Source organism: Calypte anna, chromosome 7, assembly GCF_003957555.1.
Source record: "Calypte anna isolate BGI_N300 chromosome 7, bCalAnn1_v1.p, whole genome shotgun sequence".
Lineage (NCBI taxonomy): Eukaryota > Metazoa > Chordata > Aves > Apodiformes > Trochilidae > Calypte > Calypte anna.
In genome coordinates, this window is record NC_044253.1 from 36187659 (window position 1) to 36203792 (window position 16134).

The following is a 16134-nucleotide window of genomic DNA, read 5'->3' on the forward strand; positions in this document are numbered from 1 at the left end:
CTTTGTGTACAGGGACTGTGTATTTTGTTTCTAAGGGAGTTTTATAAGCACCTGGTGGGTGTAGGTTTGGCAGTTAAGAGGACAAGCACTTCAGGGATGGAATAAATCTCAAGACCATTGCCTCTAGATAAGAGTATAGGCGTCAAGCATAACCTGAGCAAGCAGAAGAGGGCAGAAGAGCAATTGAGGCAAGAGCTTGCAAGAAGGTTGTTGGTTGGCTGGGGAGCAGGGTGAGCTGGTGTGTGCTCAGAGCTCCCTCCGGGGCTGGCTGCTGGCCCTGTCCCACGCAGGGATTCCCCAAGGGGCAGCAGAGCAGTGCTGGACCACAGGACTGGCTGTCTTTATTAACCTGAGCTGGGAAAGCTACACCTGCAACAACAGTTTTGAGACCATACAACATGCTGCCAAAGTGACTGGAGTGCACTTACTGACATGCACAGCCTCCACTACAGCCCAGGTGACTCCAGATGACAGGCTAGACAGGAAAAGAGAATTGAACCAGTTGGATGTGGGCTTGATTGTTACAGGACAAAAAAAAAAATAAATCTGAGGCCACCTTTTCAGACAAGGTATTTTGACTTCTGCTCTGTGCTATTAAGACCTATTTGAGTCACCACAAGGTCCCCCTGCTGCCACTCTTCTTGTCCAAGCCAACTGTGCTGCACTTGCACTGGTCAGCCCCAAGCAAGCCAGTGGCTGCCTCAGGAGTGGCCCAGGTTGCCCGAACAGGCCATGGCTGGAGACAGGAGGGGGAACTGGCCACTCTGTAAGCTCCTGTTCACCCAGGGGCTGATCCTGGGAAGGGAGGATGCCAGCAGGGCTGCCAGCCTGCTGCTGGAGTTACCTCCTGGGGCAGGCAGCAAGTGCCTACACCTTTCTGCCTTGTGCTGAGATGTTGATGTCCCATCCACACCCCAGCCATGTCCCTGTGCCATGGGCTCAGCACCTGACAGCCTGTGCTGCCTGTACTTGAGCACAGGGCAGAGCACCCAGCCCTGAGGAAGGGTGAGTCAGGCTGTCAGGTTTATCGCCAGGCTGCTGGAATGCTGCTTCCAGGTAAGAGATCCTATCTAGTGGGACCTGGTGTGTGCCTACACACCTAACTAGATAGCAGACTCCTGCACCATTAGTCACCAGGCAGCAGCCTTAACCCCTTCCTGACGTGCTCCTCCCAACACAGCCCACAGCAGATGGGCAGGGGACCCTGTCTGGGCTGCAGCTGTCAGCTGCAGTATCAAAGGGCACCCCCAGCACAGCAGAGACTGATAGTGTGCAAACACCAATAAAAGTTGATAGTTAACCCTTTTCCACCAGCGCCGTGTGACCTTGGCCTGACAAGGAAAGGCTTTCAGCCAGGTCATGGGCACAGTCAGCCCCTCCATACACCATTCCTGTGCCACACAGCTGTGGCTGCCACACCAGTCCCCTGACATCCCTCCTCTGTGCCTCCCCATCCCCTCACAGGTAAGTTCTCATGACAATTGTCTAACAGAAGCAAATAAAATAACACACAGTTTGGGGTTGTTCCGTGGTTTTGGTTTTTTTCTCTTCATAAATAACTAAACACAATACTTCTCTTTGAATAAAAGATCTTCATCTTTTCACAAAACAGAATGCAGTTATTTAAACAAGGTTGAGCAGCACCAGTAAGGGCAAAGGCAAAAACCAACATGTAAACTGGCTCCAGCACACAGTGCACATGGCCATGGCTCCTTCCCCCCTCCTGCCACTTGTTGCTGAGAGCCAGGCTCAAACACAAGCTGCCTGTTCTAACCCACGTTAGATCAAAGCTCAAAATGCTCTTGCATTTGTTTTTTCAATAGGCAACCGTTTGTTGCTAATCTTGGATTATTGTTTTTTTATTAAAAAAAAAAAAAAGCTTTACACAGTCAGTTGCACTTTGAAAAAAAAACAAAAACAACAAAACACCACCTTTGACACGGTTTTGTTCATTGTATTGCGTGATGTGTGTTCAGCTGTATCTACAGAAGGCACTACAGAGAGAGAGGAGTCCAGCAAGGCGTGGATTGGAGCAGGTTGGAGTCATTTAATGCCCTGGATTACAACACAGCTACCCACAGCACCTGACCTGCCCGGAACACACCTGTCCCAAACCCCTACCAAAGGGCACTGCTCTGTGCACAGACCCAGCTGCCACACAGCTACTCACAGTCTGTGACACAACTCGGGGCAGTTCTGCCCATGGGGAACCACTGCACCATGCTGGTGAGAGCAGGGTGCTGAGCCTGCCCTCCACTGCCCCACAGCACTCCTGAGCTGCTCCACCGTACCTTTATCAGCACATGGGCCACTCCAGGCACTTCCCAGGCTCTGGGTTTAAAATGAGGTGGAAACCTTCTTGACTGAAGTGGCCCAAGGGTGTTGAGAACAACCTCGGATCCTGGCAGTCCTGCAGGAGCAAAGCCAACAGCTGTTTGAGCAGCCAGGTCACAGTGCCATATTTGAAGGAGGGGAAACAAGGACTCAAGCTGGCTGGGTGGTTACACACACAGTCACTGCTTAGGGTAAAAAAAAAAAAACAAACAAAAAAAACCACCACAAAATCGGGTGCTTTCACGACTAGGGTGAAGCCAAAGGCATCGACCTTTCCCTCCTGTGAGCCCCTCACCCTCGCTGCCCTCAGTGAAGGTGACAACAGTCCCCACAACCCATCATTCTGCTTGTGGGAGCTCAGCTGTCACCAGGCACCACTCCTGACAGTGCTCGGTGCTGCCCGGCCCGGGGAAGGGGGAGGAGGGCAGCTGGAGCCGCTGCGGGGACTTCCTGCATTAACTGCTCGCTCTCAGCCCCAGCGCTTCTCCAACAGAGGCGCAGCTTTGGAAAAAAGCAGCCAGAAGTGCTGAAGGTGGCTGGCTGGCAAACCCTGCCGCTCCCCGGGAGAGACAGACAGACAGAACCCCCCTGCACACAGCCCCTGCCCGCTGCAGGAGCACACACCCCCGGGGAGCCTCCTCTCTGCAGCCCCGAGCTCTTGCCGCACCCCCACTGCCCGTGGAGCCCCCGGCCCCACAGCTGCCCCCTCCAGCCCTCGGGTCAGCACGCTGCTGCTGACCGTGGGGGCAGTGGCAGCATCGGCACTCTCCACCGCCACACGGGGGTCCTGGGGACACCGTCCCACTGTCCCCTCGCACCCCGCCGGGCTCTGGGACGCAAACAAGCGCTCAGGGGTGAGCCATTGCCCAACTGGCCGGCGGGCAGCAGCACTCCAGGACCCAAACAGGGCGTGGGACCCCAAAGGGGTCACTCGCAGCAGTGCCAGACTCCTGGCTTTCCCGTCCCTCTGCCCCCACATCGCTGACATCACCTCTCCTTGCCCTGCCCGGGGCTGCAACCCGCCCCCCGAGCACGCTCGCTCAGTCCGGGGCAGCACCGCCACGGTGGGGCTGAGGATGCCGGGGGTGGCCCGGCTGCCACCCCCCCTTCTTCTGCGGCCCAGGGTCTTTGCAACCCTCTCCTCCCTGCGGCTGGGGTCACCGAGGCTCCCTATGGTCACACGTGGGACAGCGGGACCTGCTTGTGGTAGGAGGCCATGCTGGGCAGCACCGTCCTGCCCGCCAGTGCCGGGCTGGCCTCGCCGTACACGGCGGCCCCGGCCGGCTTCCTGGCCCGGCAGCAGCGCCATGTGAAACGCCTCCAGGACTCCAGTGTCTTCCCCGACCAGATCCAGACGCCGGAGGTGATGCCCACCACGAGGCACATGAAGTACTTGAGCATGAAGACGGCGTAGTCGGGCTTGGGGCGGTGCGGGTCCCCCGGGCAGGAGCAGTTCTGTGCCCGCTCCCAGGCCTCTCGGTTGTGCTGCTCGTAGATGTAGCAGGCGATGACGATGGTGGCGGGCACGGTGTAGAGCACGGTGAAGATGCCGATGCGGATCATCAGCTTCTCCAGCTTGTCGGTCTTGGTGCCCCCCTGCTTGATCACGCTGCGGATGCGGAAGAGTGAGACGAAGCCGGCCAGCAGGAAGAGGCTGCCGGTGAAGAGGTAAACCACCAGCGGTGCCAGCACAAAGCCACGCAGGTTCTCCAGGCTCTGGTTGCCCACGTAGCAAACCCCAGCCACCGGGTCACCATCCACGGAGCTGAGCGCCAGCACGGCGATGGATTTGGCACTAGGGATGAGCCAGGCAGCCAGGTGGAAGTACTGGGCATAGCTGGCAATGGCCTCGTTGCCCCACTTCATGCCGGCTGCCAGGAACCAGGTGAGGGACAGGATGACCCACCAGATGGAGCTGGCCATGCCGAAGAAGTAGAGAAGGAGGAAAACCACGGTGCAGAGGGCAGGGCCAGTGGTCTCGTAGTGGATGTGGTGGTGCTCCAGGTTGCACGCCACGTTGGCGTGCCCTGCCACCAGCCGCACGATGTAGCCCACGGAGACGAAGAGGTAACAAGCAGAGAGGAAGATGATGGGACGTTCAGGGTACTTGAAGCGCTCCATGTCGATGAGGAAGGTGGCCACGGTGGTGGAGGTGGAGAGGAAGCAGAGGATGGACCAGAGGCCGATCCAGAAGGTGGCAAAAGTCTTCTCATCCTGGGTGAAGTAGGGCTGGTAGCAGGGGATGGCACAGTTGGGTACCTGCCCGGTCCTGATGCGGTTGTAGAGCGGATGGGACTCTTTGGAGATGGGGACGAGGGGAGCTTTGCACTTGCAGGTCCGGCCGCAGTCCATCCCCGAGGGGCGCTGCCCGCCCAGCGGTGTCAGGTTTTTGGCCGCCTCTTTGCCTGGGCGGGTGGGCTTCCCGAAGAAGGGTGGCAGGGTGGTGGCTTCCGTGCGGTTGTAGCCCATGCAGAGCACCTCGGTGTCCCCCAGCACCGGCAGGCTGTCGCAGCTCATCCTCTCGGGCCAGGCGAAGCCGTACTGCTGCATGATGGGCGAGCAGCCCGCCTTGGCCCGCTCGCAGACGGAGCGGCAGGGGGGCAGCGGCTTGGTGTAGTCGGGCAGGCAGATGGGGGTGTACATGCTGCAGAGGAAGAACCGCAGGTCCGGGGAGCACTGGATCTCCACCAGCGGCCAGAACTGGTGCACCTCCAGCCCGGCTTCGTCCTGCGTGTCGTGGTTGAACTGGTTGGGCATGTAGGTGAGGTTGTAGCCGATGCCCTTGCACATCGGCACCGTGATCTCCTGGCACACCAGCGCTTTGGAAGCGGCGCGCCCCGCCGCCGGCAGCCCCAGCAGCAGCCCCAGCACCAGCGGCACCGGCAGACCCCGGCCGCCCATCCCCGACACCCTCCTACCGCCGCCGCATGCCCCGCACATCTGCCGCCCGCACCGCCGAGCCGGCACCGGGGCCCGACGGCACCGACCCGCCCGCTGCCGCCGCCACCTGCGCTCTGGGGCGGCCGGACGGACCCGCGCCGCGCCGCGCCCGGGACCGCCCCAGGACCGCCCCCGAGACCGCCCCCGGACCCGCCCCGGGGCTGCCGAGAGCCGCCCCCGCCCGGGACACCGAGTCCCTCGGCGGCCGAGCGCTGCGCCGGGGAACGGGGCCGGTCCGGTTCGGAATGTGGATGTGGGGTGAGAGCCTGCACCCGCCGTGGCTAATCCTCACCGGAGCTCCTCAGCCTCTGCCGGGGGGGTGGGTGGAGTGGCAGTTCGGAGCCAGCACCGACAGCCAGCACCGCCTCCGGTTCCGCTTGTAACCTCTAGTCAAGACGAACCCGCGGTGCACCGCACACAGGGACGGCTCACACTCAGGCCTGGCGGTGGGGAACGCCAGCACCCAAAATTTCCTGCACCCCAAATGCTCCCAGCTGCATCCTGAGCAAAGCCTCGACACATGACTTTGCCCGTGCCCCTTCCCAGGGGTGACCTGGCTGCCCTGATGCTGTGTCCAGTGGCCCTTCTGCCCCTCAGCAGAGCCCTGACTGCTGCCACCACACAGAAAACTCCAGAAAACTCCTCAGGGATTTTAAGGCCAGACCTCTTCACCACCTCCCAACTCCTCTGCCCACCAGCCTAGGTGTGCATGTCATTTGGCACTGTCAACCTTCATGCTTAACGACTTTAAAACAAAAAAGGGCCAAACAAGGCACAAAAAGGTCAAGTCCCTGCAGCTCTTTGCTTTATGCTGTAAGTTTTGCCTATAACAAAGCTAGAGCCACATGTTCCTGTGGAACACAGCAGCAAATCCCTGTGGCAGGAATCATCACTGCTGGGAGTGAGCAGCCCAGCAGAAAGCAATCAGGGACAGTTTCATTATGGCTTTCAGTTGATTATCCCAATTATAGCTGAGAGCAGAGGGCAGCCTTTTTATTACCATCATTGCTGTACAATTAGAAAATGCTGATGAAGCTCCACAAAGAGCAGAAATTCTCTTTTTTGCTGGTATTTTTTCATGTTTACTAGTGCTCCCTTGGGCAGTACCTTGGTTCAATTCGCCACGCTACGGGGAACGGGTCCACGGGTGGGAAGGGAGAAGGTAAAAAGGGAAAATGGGGCAACTGTTAATTTCTGTTGACCTATCAACCAACCCAGCCTGCTCCAGGTTTTGCCACTGCTCCAGATGGATCTAATTCTTAGAGCCTGGCTGTAAATAATGCTGCATTTGCTACACTGGGGACACATAAAATCCAATTAAGGGCCAGGTAGACATCTGTTGGCTTGCTCTGTGCTTCTGTTTCCTTTTTGTGTTTGTTTTTTGTTGTTTTTGTTTTTTGTTTTTTATGAATACCCAGCAGAACAACCAGAACAGGATTAAATGTGGTGTAAGTGCAAGTTGATAGGCTTGTTACTCATCCCTACAGTACAGCATGAGTACAGTGTTTTGCTTGCACCCATCAATGACAGAAGCTGTGTCTGCACAAAACCTACTGTGCCAAACCCTGGAGACAAAAGAGAAATTGCTTCCCACCCCTCACAACTTGCTGCTAATGTTAAAAATGTCTACAAATTATAAGGAAAGTGCTTTACCTTTAATCCGTGGGCAGAGGTGCTCATGAAGCTCCACCATGCTAGATAGATCTGCTTGAAAGTCCAGCCAGTCCCTGCAGGGGACTCCTGCCCAGAGGACAGGGCTGACAACAGTGCTGTGTTCACCTTCCTGCTGCTGAGGCATATTCAGCTGGGATGCAGCAACTCCTGCTAGAAAGATAAAGTAAAGCAGCAGTAAGTAATTCTGTATTTGGCTCTTCCACATGGAACTAAACAACTTCTGAGTCAATGAACACAAACTCTGGTTTCTAGCAGTGACACAGGCTTCAGCAACACCTGACCCAAGTGCTGCAGTTTCTAAAATGATACCACAAAGTCAGCTTGAGCCTGAAGTAAAATCCAGACAAGTGGCTGCATTTGAAGCTCACCTTGCTGAGCTCATCATTACATTACAATCTTTGTACAAATAATCACCTATAAAAATGTCTGTAATTAATTAGTTCCCAGTGACTACATTTTATTTTCTTGGGGGGGGGGGGGGGGGGCATGGTGCAGCCTGAAACTTTTCACTTATATAGTTTTTGAAACATACCATGTTGTGGTTTTTTTTTTTTTTTTTTTTTTAACATTGTCTCTTGAAAAGAAAACAGTCCCCATAGTGAAGTTGACATGATAAATTAGCATGGCCCTGGCAAAGCCCTCACTCTTCATTGGGCAAATACTTATTTATGGTCTTTCAAATTGTGGCTTGTGTAACAACAGGGTGAGTGACTTTCAAAAAACCTCCCCCACATATTGACCTGATAGAGCCTAATGGGTCCTTCAGAGCAATTAGGATTTATTGTGTTAACGTCTATTGTGTATAGAGACCATTTTAAAAACATGTGTTATTTACCCAGAAGGCAGTAATGGCTGTTTAAATACACAGTTAGATTGTTTCTGAAATGCTTGCTGCTCTATACCTAGCAAAAAAGTTACTCCCATTTTTTGGGGGTTTTTTTTGGTTTTTTTTTTTTTTGCAGTTAAATACTTTGCTCCAGTAGGATTTCCAAGCAGGGTGACTGTAACCCACATACATTTGTATGCTTACATCTGTAAGTGAACTGAACTCTCAGGAAAGCTGCCAAATGAGCAACCTTGAAGCACGAAATGTGAGATTTTTTTTCTTGACCAAGGGGCCAGTGCTGGCCTCTCAAGCTGTCTGAGCAGTTCAGACCATTTCCCAGCTCTGGAAGCAGGGCACTTCTCACCAGTCACACCAGTTCTGCTCTGAATGCCCAGCACAAGTGCCCTTCACATCCACCAAGCCCAAGTCACATATGGGAGCTAGCAAATGCCTTTATGAAATAACAATAGTAATATAGGCTTATTCCTGCCTGCTTTATCTTCAGACCTTGCTCTTTTGACCAAGGTTGTCTCTAAATTGGTTATTTGCTCCCTCTGCCCTCTCCTTTGCTGTCAGACCTGGTACAGTGGAAGTGCTCAAAGCACTTCATCTTTGGCACAATGCTTTTCCTGACCCCTCTCAGGCCACAACTCTGGGAAACTTGTTTCTATTTGCTTGGTTTCACTGAATTTAAATAATATGGGTTATAGCTGCAGTACTTTACTTCCAGGGACAAAAGCAGTAAGCAGTTTTCTAATCCAGGAAAGAGAGAGAGCCAAGTTAGAGGAACCTCTGGATGTAAATGCTGTAGCAAATACTTCAGGGCTAGGATGCAAGTTTGTAATGGCCAATGTGCAAAATCCTCTGGAGAAAACATTCAAGCAGCCTGGACTAAAACTGGCTGAAACTCCCAGTCTCTGTTTTGTGGAAAATTCCAGCTTTAAAAAACCATGTAAAACATACCAGTTTGTGCCAAACAGGGCAAGCTGCCTGTACTTCTGAGAAATCCTGCAGCATCAGGAAAAACCAGGAGGTTTCCTGTCACAGCATGGAGAAGACCTCTTAGAAGCCCCCTGCCCAGGGAAGCCTTGGGAACACAGGACAGGAAAGGTCCCAAAACAGGGGACATGGAAATGCTGGGATGTCAGGAGCTTGCTGGGAACTGGGCAGATTTCAGCCAGGAATCAGCCTGGTGAGCACTCGTCCCTTAGGTCCTGCCTGGCTCTCAGAGAAAGTCAGTCAGTCAAACCAGAAATGTTTCCAAGAAACTTTCTGTCCATGTTGGACTGGCCCTTGACAAAGAAACAGCTCTTGGCACCAACATCTGTGGCTATGGGTGGTCTCCTGTGGCCTTAAAATTCTATGAATTGGAGAAAAACATACATTAACAACTGTCACTGTTAAAAAAGCAGCTTCAGTCTGTGTTCAGAATAGGTCAAGTTCAGGCTGGCCTTTCCTGAAATTATGAAGTTTCAATCAGATCAGGATTCAAACACAAAAGCTGCATTTCCTCCCTAACCTCTAAGATGCTGTGATCAAGATATTCCAGATGCAGTGATTCTGGGCCCTCCTGAGGCAACTTTAAGGGTTAACTTCTATTTCCAGAAATTGTTACAGACTTGTCCTCTGGAAACTGTGCTCCTTTAGGACATACCCCACTGACCACTCAAGAAGAGAGACAAATACAAAACCGTATGACTTTGAAAGCTTTATGCTGTGGGCATCCTCATCTACAACAGCCTAGAAGGAGCAGGTTGACATGCAACACACATATGCTGTGTTTTCAGGTTTTCATGAACCAGCAAGCATCAAGGCCAAAGACCTCCTGAAACAATGTCCTCTCCCTGACCTTTGAGACATTCTTGCTAAGACCAGGCACTTCAGATTCTCTGTATCTGCATCTGACATCCTTGAAGTGCTTGACATGGGGCTGGAGGGATATTTGGAGCTAAGGCTTAGTGAATCATGTCACTCACTAAAAATTATTTCACCAAATTATGGTGAAATACAGATTTAAATCCCTACATAATCAACATTTATTGGACACAAGCAAGAAGAGAAACAGATGACAAGGCAATTAGCACTCACTGGAACTGTACATGTTTTGATTACTTCCTTCTGTAAGTCATTCATGGGATAATGTAATAGGTAGAAGTAATTTTGGAAAGGATTTTGGTAGGAAACTTTACAGTCAGGCACCAGTTATATGTGAAGCATTAACACCTGCAGGTGATTACAGCAACAGCATTAGCAGGGACTAGAGAACCAGCAGAATTCACCCTCAGTGAGGATTTCACCTTTTTTTGGTGAAATTAACTGTTCCACAGCTTGGGATGAGGGAGCAACTGAACCCTTCTCCACTCCTTCCAGAGTCTGGCACTGCCAGATCCCCACTGGTTCCACTATCATGGGGCACTGGGTCCACTTGGACAAATTACTGTGCAGGCTTCCACCACACAATTCATTACTTGCCCCTCACTGTGCCAGGTGCTGAAGGCACCTGCAGTACAACCCAGCTCTTCAGCTGAGCAGCCAAAGAACATAAAGAACATTAGAAAGAGCAGATAATTCTCCCTGCTTTTGCAGACAGAAAGATTCAATGATTGCCCTTATGGCCACAGAGAGGCCATAGAGAGAGAAATGAACCCTTCAGTCCTGAGCTGGAAAAAGACCATTCTGGCTGTTTCCATCCCACCAGAGCTGATCAGGCTGCCAGGCTCTGGCACCACACCACAGAGATGATCAGCCAGGGCAGGCTGATTGTCCTGCAGAGAAAAGCTCTGTCCGGTGGAGGGGCTGGGGAATCCCTGACCTGGGCTGGCCAGGCTAGATCTGGGCAGGACTACACAGCTCTCTTTGTGGGAGGAAGGGAGAGGGCAAGGTGAGAAGACTGTAATCCCTTCAGCTGAGGCTCTGCCAGGGATGTTGCTAATTAGCAGAGAGGATGTGTGGTGGCTGGTGAGAGACAGACACGTCCTGTGCTGCCAGACAGTGCCTTCCACCAGCTCTAGCTGTGAGACACACAGGCTGTGAGCTCCCTGATGGTGTTTGCCTTACAGGAGCCAGCCCAGCAGAGCCAGCCCAGCCCTTGCTGCCTGCTGTGCTGCCCTTGGCCTTGTGTGAAACCCGTGATGGGATTTGGGACAGACCAAAAGTCTTGGTTGTGAATCCTATTTCCACTGTTCTAATACAATCAAACCCATTTTGTAGAGACATACAGAGTGGCTGTGGCTTCCAGGGCAGGAAAAAAAGCCTGGTACTGGAGCAGCATCTGCACTTCCCCAACTTGCTCAGGTATCTTAGGGAGAGGAGTGTTGTACCTGTAGCTAGCAGAGGAAATGGGGAGATACTTTCAGTCTGTACCCGAAGAGGGGCACAGTCCAGAACTCTGTGTGTGTACGTTATCACTTGCATGTGCTGCAGCCTGGGAACATTCCCCACAGGGACTACTAAATGTGTTTGGTTGGTGTCTGGTCTGGGGTGAATCTGCCAGAGCCCAGTGTAAGTCTGTGGGGTTGTGTGTGTGGTGCTTGAGATCAACACCTGCTCCAGCACCTCTGTATCCCAGGACAGCTGAAACACACATCCATTAGCTGAGAAGATCCAACACACCAACCATCAGGCCCTGCAGCTTTCTTTTATGGATTGTAATTAGATTCCCTGGCAACAGAAAATGAGTGATTCACAATTTTGTGTCTCTGTGTACTCCCATTTGGGCTAGATGCCCTGAATTTCTTCTCAGTACTCGAAACACATTTCTGAAAGGCCTTATCTGTCTTATGGACCTCTTAACTTGGCATGTTCCTGAGACACAGATAACTTTTGGGCACATAACCTCCTGATCAAACCCAGTGTGAGCTGAAATTGGTAACAGCAACAAGCTGTCTACAGAATTAAGAGTTTTACCTGGAGGCTAATGCAGCTACCCAAGCCAAGTGCAAGCCACACTGGGCTGAAACGTGCTGTAAGAAACCCTGTACATCCCAGTGAAGGCCCAGAAATGACGGGAAGGGGATGGGTGCAGGTGCTGTTTGCACTGTGCAGACTTTAGTGGAGAAGAGAGGGCAAGGTTTGGTCTTCAGCATGAGCAGATCCCTCACCACTGCTAAGCTGACAGAGCCGCTATCAGGCCTTTCTCTAAACAGATGATAAAAACCTGTACAAGTGGCTATTTTGTGAGCAAAGAGGGAAACACCAGAAACAGAGAGAACAGCAGCAGTGACCTCCAAGGCTCTGCTGGGCAAGAGGGGAGGCCACAGACACACAGAGCCCTGCCACGAGGTGTGTTGTGCCAGGCTGCAAAAAAGGACAAGGCTGCTTTAAAGGTCCTTGACAGGGGCACAGCGCTGGTCCCCAAACCATACCCCTGTGCCTTGCTCTGGCTGCAAAGCACCTCCTGTAATTGGCTAGGGGCTTTAGAGAATGAAATCCAATTTACCTGCTACAAAGAGGAGCTGGATGGGGCCTCCCCAGAGCGCGGTGGGTAAAGCAGGGCTGCCAATTCCCATCCCCGAGCTGCTCCCGTCCCGGCTGGATCCGGAGAGAAGGGGGAAGGGGCAGGGGTGGCAGTGAGCACAGGAACAATTCACTGGAGAGCCACGGCGCTCTTTGCAGTTTGCCCACTAATTACTATTAAGCCCTGGTTCCTTTTTGTGTTCCGAGGGGCGTCTTCAATGTGGCACTGCTTCTTGGGCCTTTCATGCGCCTGGGCTAACCCCTCAATAGCAGACGTGTCCCCCCCCTCCTCTCGCTACCTTTCTCTCCCCCCTTTTTCTTTCCCCCTTTTGCTTTTCGGATGGTATTTTCTGTCCGTGTTGTGTAAGGCCCTAAATGAATCTTGACTGCCCCTACGGCCGACTGGAGCCACACAAAAGCCTCCCATTCCCGCGGGCAGGGCGCCATTGTGTGCCCCAACAATGCACTAATTGGCGGTGACAATCGTGGGGCTGGGGAGGAAGAGGGGGCGGTGGGGGGGGATGTGGGTCCTTTCCAATCAGTGAGGAGGGTCAAGAAAAAGAGAAGGAGTGTGAGGGGCGAGAGAAGCTCTGCTCTGCTCCCGCCCCTCCCTGGCAGCTTGCTCCCAGGTGCCCCCAGATTCCGATGGGGAAGGGCAAAGTGGTGGTCTGCATCTGCAGGGCAAAAGCAGTGGTTTTCATCTGCAGGGCAAAGACAGTGGTTTTCATCTCTTGCTACACAGAGCAAGAGGTGTGCAGACTAAAAGGGTCATCTCAACCTCTGGAGCTGTCTCCCCATCCCAGGGGCTGAAGAGCTCCTGTGATGAGGACACCACTGAGATAGTAATGGGAAGGGGTCACACCCAAAGCCAAGGGGATGCTACACACGTGAGAGATGGTGCTCACCTCTGACTGAGCTGGGCTGAAAATCCCCTTTTCTTGCACAAAGACAGTGGGACCCAAGGACAGGGTGTCCTGGAGTGCCCTGCTGGGGCAGCTGGTGGTCCTGTGCAGCAGGAGCTGGTGGTGCTTATGGGAGCAGGGAAACAAACCTGGGCCACATCTTCAGCACCAGCTGAGCTGAGGACCAGAGGAAAGAAAGAGCCAGCAGGTGCCATGGGACTGAGGTTGTTTACTGCCACTGGGATACCTCCCAGGAGTCAGAGGGAGGAGGGACAGACCCAGTCTGATACAGACTGGGCTGGAGAGAGCCCATGGACCCCAGGAGCTGCCCCAGTATGAAGTCAGCTCTGGAGTTTGGAGGCTGATGTAGGTGATGAGTCAAGGAGAGATTTCAGCTCTACTCATTAAAGATAAAATCTGGGGCAGGAAACAGCATGGGCAATGCTTCTGGGAAAGGAGCATGGAAGGCTCATCCGGCTGGCTGCCTAGGCTCAAAATTAATTCAGACAGTCGAGAGATGGGTCAGATGCTGAAGCACTCAACACATTTTTTCCAAACAGCCCTCCCAGAGAACAGTGAAGACCAACCAGCAGGTGTGGGGCTCTCTGGTTTCTGACAGGGAAAGCAAGGCAAGCCAGGCTAGCAGCAACACTCAGGTTGAGGAAGGACTCTGAAATGCCCTTTCTTGACAGAGATACTTCTCTTTTTTGGAGCTGCCTGATTTTTCAGAAGCATTGTCCAGAGCAGGGTCAAGAAGCAGGTTAACTCTCCCACCTCACAGGACACCTGTGGCACTGCTATGTTGGGAAACACTTCTGATAAATGCTTTGAGAGAAAAGAATTATCTCTTGCATCTGGAAAGAAGCAGGAAACATCCTCCCATGCAGTGGCATCTAACCAGAGAATAACTACATAGGAACCACCTCCAGTGGACCTGGCAAGTCCCAGGTATCCACACAGCTTGGAGAAATCTTGCCATGACCTCATGAAAAGCAGGGACAATGAGCAGGGAAGACAAACTGGAGCTACAGACCCATGGACAGGCAGGCACTGTGCCTGGATCTGAACTCCCTGGTGACTCCCTGACTGACTGTGACTGACATTTCAGTTTGCTCCACTACACACAAACACTGAGCTCAGCTGCGAAGCCTGGTCCTGCAGTCAAAATGTTGAGGGCAAGTCTACTGGGAGCCCAAGGTGAGAAGCAGAGCTGCAACAGCCCAGACCCAGAAGTGTGCCATGTCCCCAGAAACCCTGACACAATGGACTCTTGTCCTTTTCACTTCATGGCCACCTTGAGCACAGTCATTTTCTTAATGTCACCTCTCAGCTTTTATGGGTCATTGTCAGTATTTCTATGGAACACTAGAGGACAATTCAGATCAGATACATCCCTGCTCTTAGGAGGGACTCTCATCTCTCTCCACTGATGGCAGGGGGGACTTCTCAGCTGCATCAGGCTCCTGAAATTTGTTGGTGGCAATATCCTCCCTGTGACACAGCCACAAGTTACCTGCTCTAAACACAGCAAACGTGCTGCTTCTGCTTGCCCTCCCCTCACAGACCTCTGCACAGCTCCTGCCCTCGCACAGGGGCTGCAGGAGGGCCTTACACAGTGAGACTTCTCTGCCTCTCCTTTGCCCTAAGCCCTTCACAGCAGCACTTTATTGCTTTATGACAGTGCAGTAACACTTGACATAAATCTGTAAGCACAGCTAACAAAGCCAATACTGTGTAAATACCAACAGGACAGACCTGTGGTTTCTGCACTGTTTTACCTGCTCTCAGCCAGGGTTCACTCTGTGCTGGATGCACAGCCACTGCACAAGGCATCTGCCCCCTTCACACACTGCCACAGCTCATGCACACACCAAGAATCCAGCTCTGGCTCTTCCACACAGCTTCCATTGGAGTCAGCAGAGTGTGTATCTGATTCAAGATCAGCCATGCCAGCTGTGAAATCACAGGTAAGTGCTCTTGGCAAGTGCAGAGTCCTGGTCAGAACAGGACATTCTGCAGTATGTACACAACAAGCAACAGCCACCAGTGTCACAGGCCACTGGGTGCCAATGGCAGAGGGTGCTGGGGGCTCAGTGCTCCCACCCCAACCCTGCCTCCTGCAGAGCTGGTTAACTCTGCAGGCTCAGGGACTACTTACAGGGCAAGGACAATTCAGTGGAGGGACACTTGTCATGTTTCATGACTTAAGTTGCTGCAGTTTAGGTACCTGCCTGCAGCATCAGTAACAAACAAGAGAAATTTATAATCTTTAGTGCCAGGAAAGCACTTTGGACTGACCTTCCCCATGCATGCTGATTACAACTATTACTTTCTTACACAGAATCAGTAACTTGCACTTTCTTAAACAACACTTTATTAACAGTTCCTTCTTGTTCACCTGTAAATACATTGTACCTACAGGATGAACACCTACAATAAACAGCCGGAAACTTTCAAGACAGTGGGAGTTCAGCTCTGAACACAAACTCTTACCTGACTGCTCCTGCTTTCCAGATGAGCATCACAACTTCATTTTTAATATCTGAGGCTAATGCCTCAATTACAGAAAATCAAGTCACCTACTGCAAGGAGCAGACTGACTTTTTAGCATGTTTACAGCACCACTACCAAGTTTTATATTTGTCTACACTTAAAATGGTTGGAATTTACTCCTGCTTGCCTTGGAGACTTTGTCTGGTTTTACTTTTGACACCTGGTTATCTGAGCTGCTTTTCACCACCTTCTCATAGTGGTAACACTCAGGCCTCTAGATGGGACCACAATTTTGGAGAGTATTTAGTTAAACAAGAACTATTTTAAAAGACAGTCGTGAGCTATGTGCACACACCCCCAGGATATTTTTGTTTGCCCTCAGTGTGCCTTTCACTGAAAACGTATGGTAAGCCTCAGCTCCCTCTCCATCCCCAAGGAAAGCAGCAGGCAGTGAGCTCCATTTGGGTGAATTTATGCTGTACTGTAACTGGGACCTTATCACACACATTA

General features: G+C 52.3%; 1 protein-coding gene across 1 annotated transcript; it reads right to left on the bottom strand.

Moving 5' to 3' along the window:
- Positions 1 to 1522: 1522 nt before the first annotated feature.
- On the bottom strand, positions 1523 to 5320 carry FZD5 (frizzled class receptor 5). Its single transcript, XM_030454356.1, has one exon. The coding sequence runs from the start codon at positions 5272 to 5274 to the stop codon at positions 3511 to 3513; it is 1764 nt and encodes a 587-aa protein (XP_030310216.1). The 5' UTR covers positions 5275 to 5320; the 3' UTR covers positions 1523 to 3510.
- Between the last annotated feature and the right edge of the window lie 10814 nt (positions 5321 to 16134).

Excerpts from the sequence above, each read along its gene's own strand:
- FZD5 (XM_030454356.1), bottom strand. The coding sequence starts at position 5,274 with ATGTGCGGGGCATGCGGCGGCGGTAGGAGGGTGTCGGGGATGGGCGGC.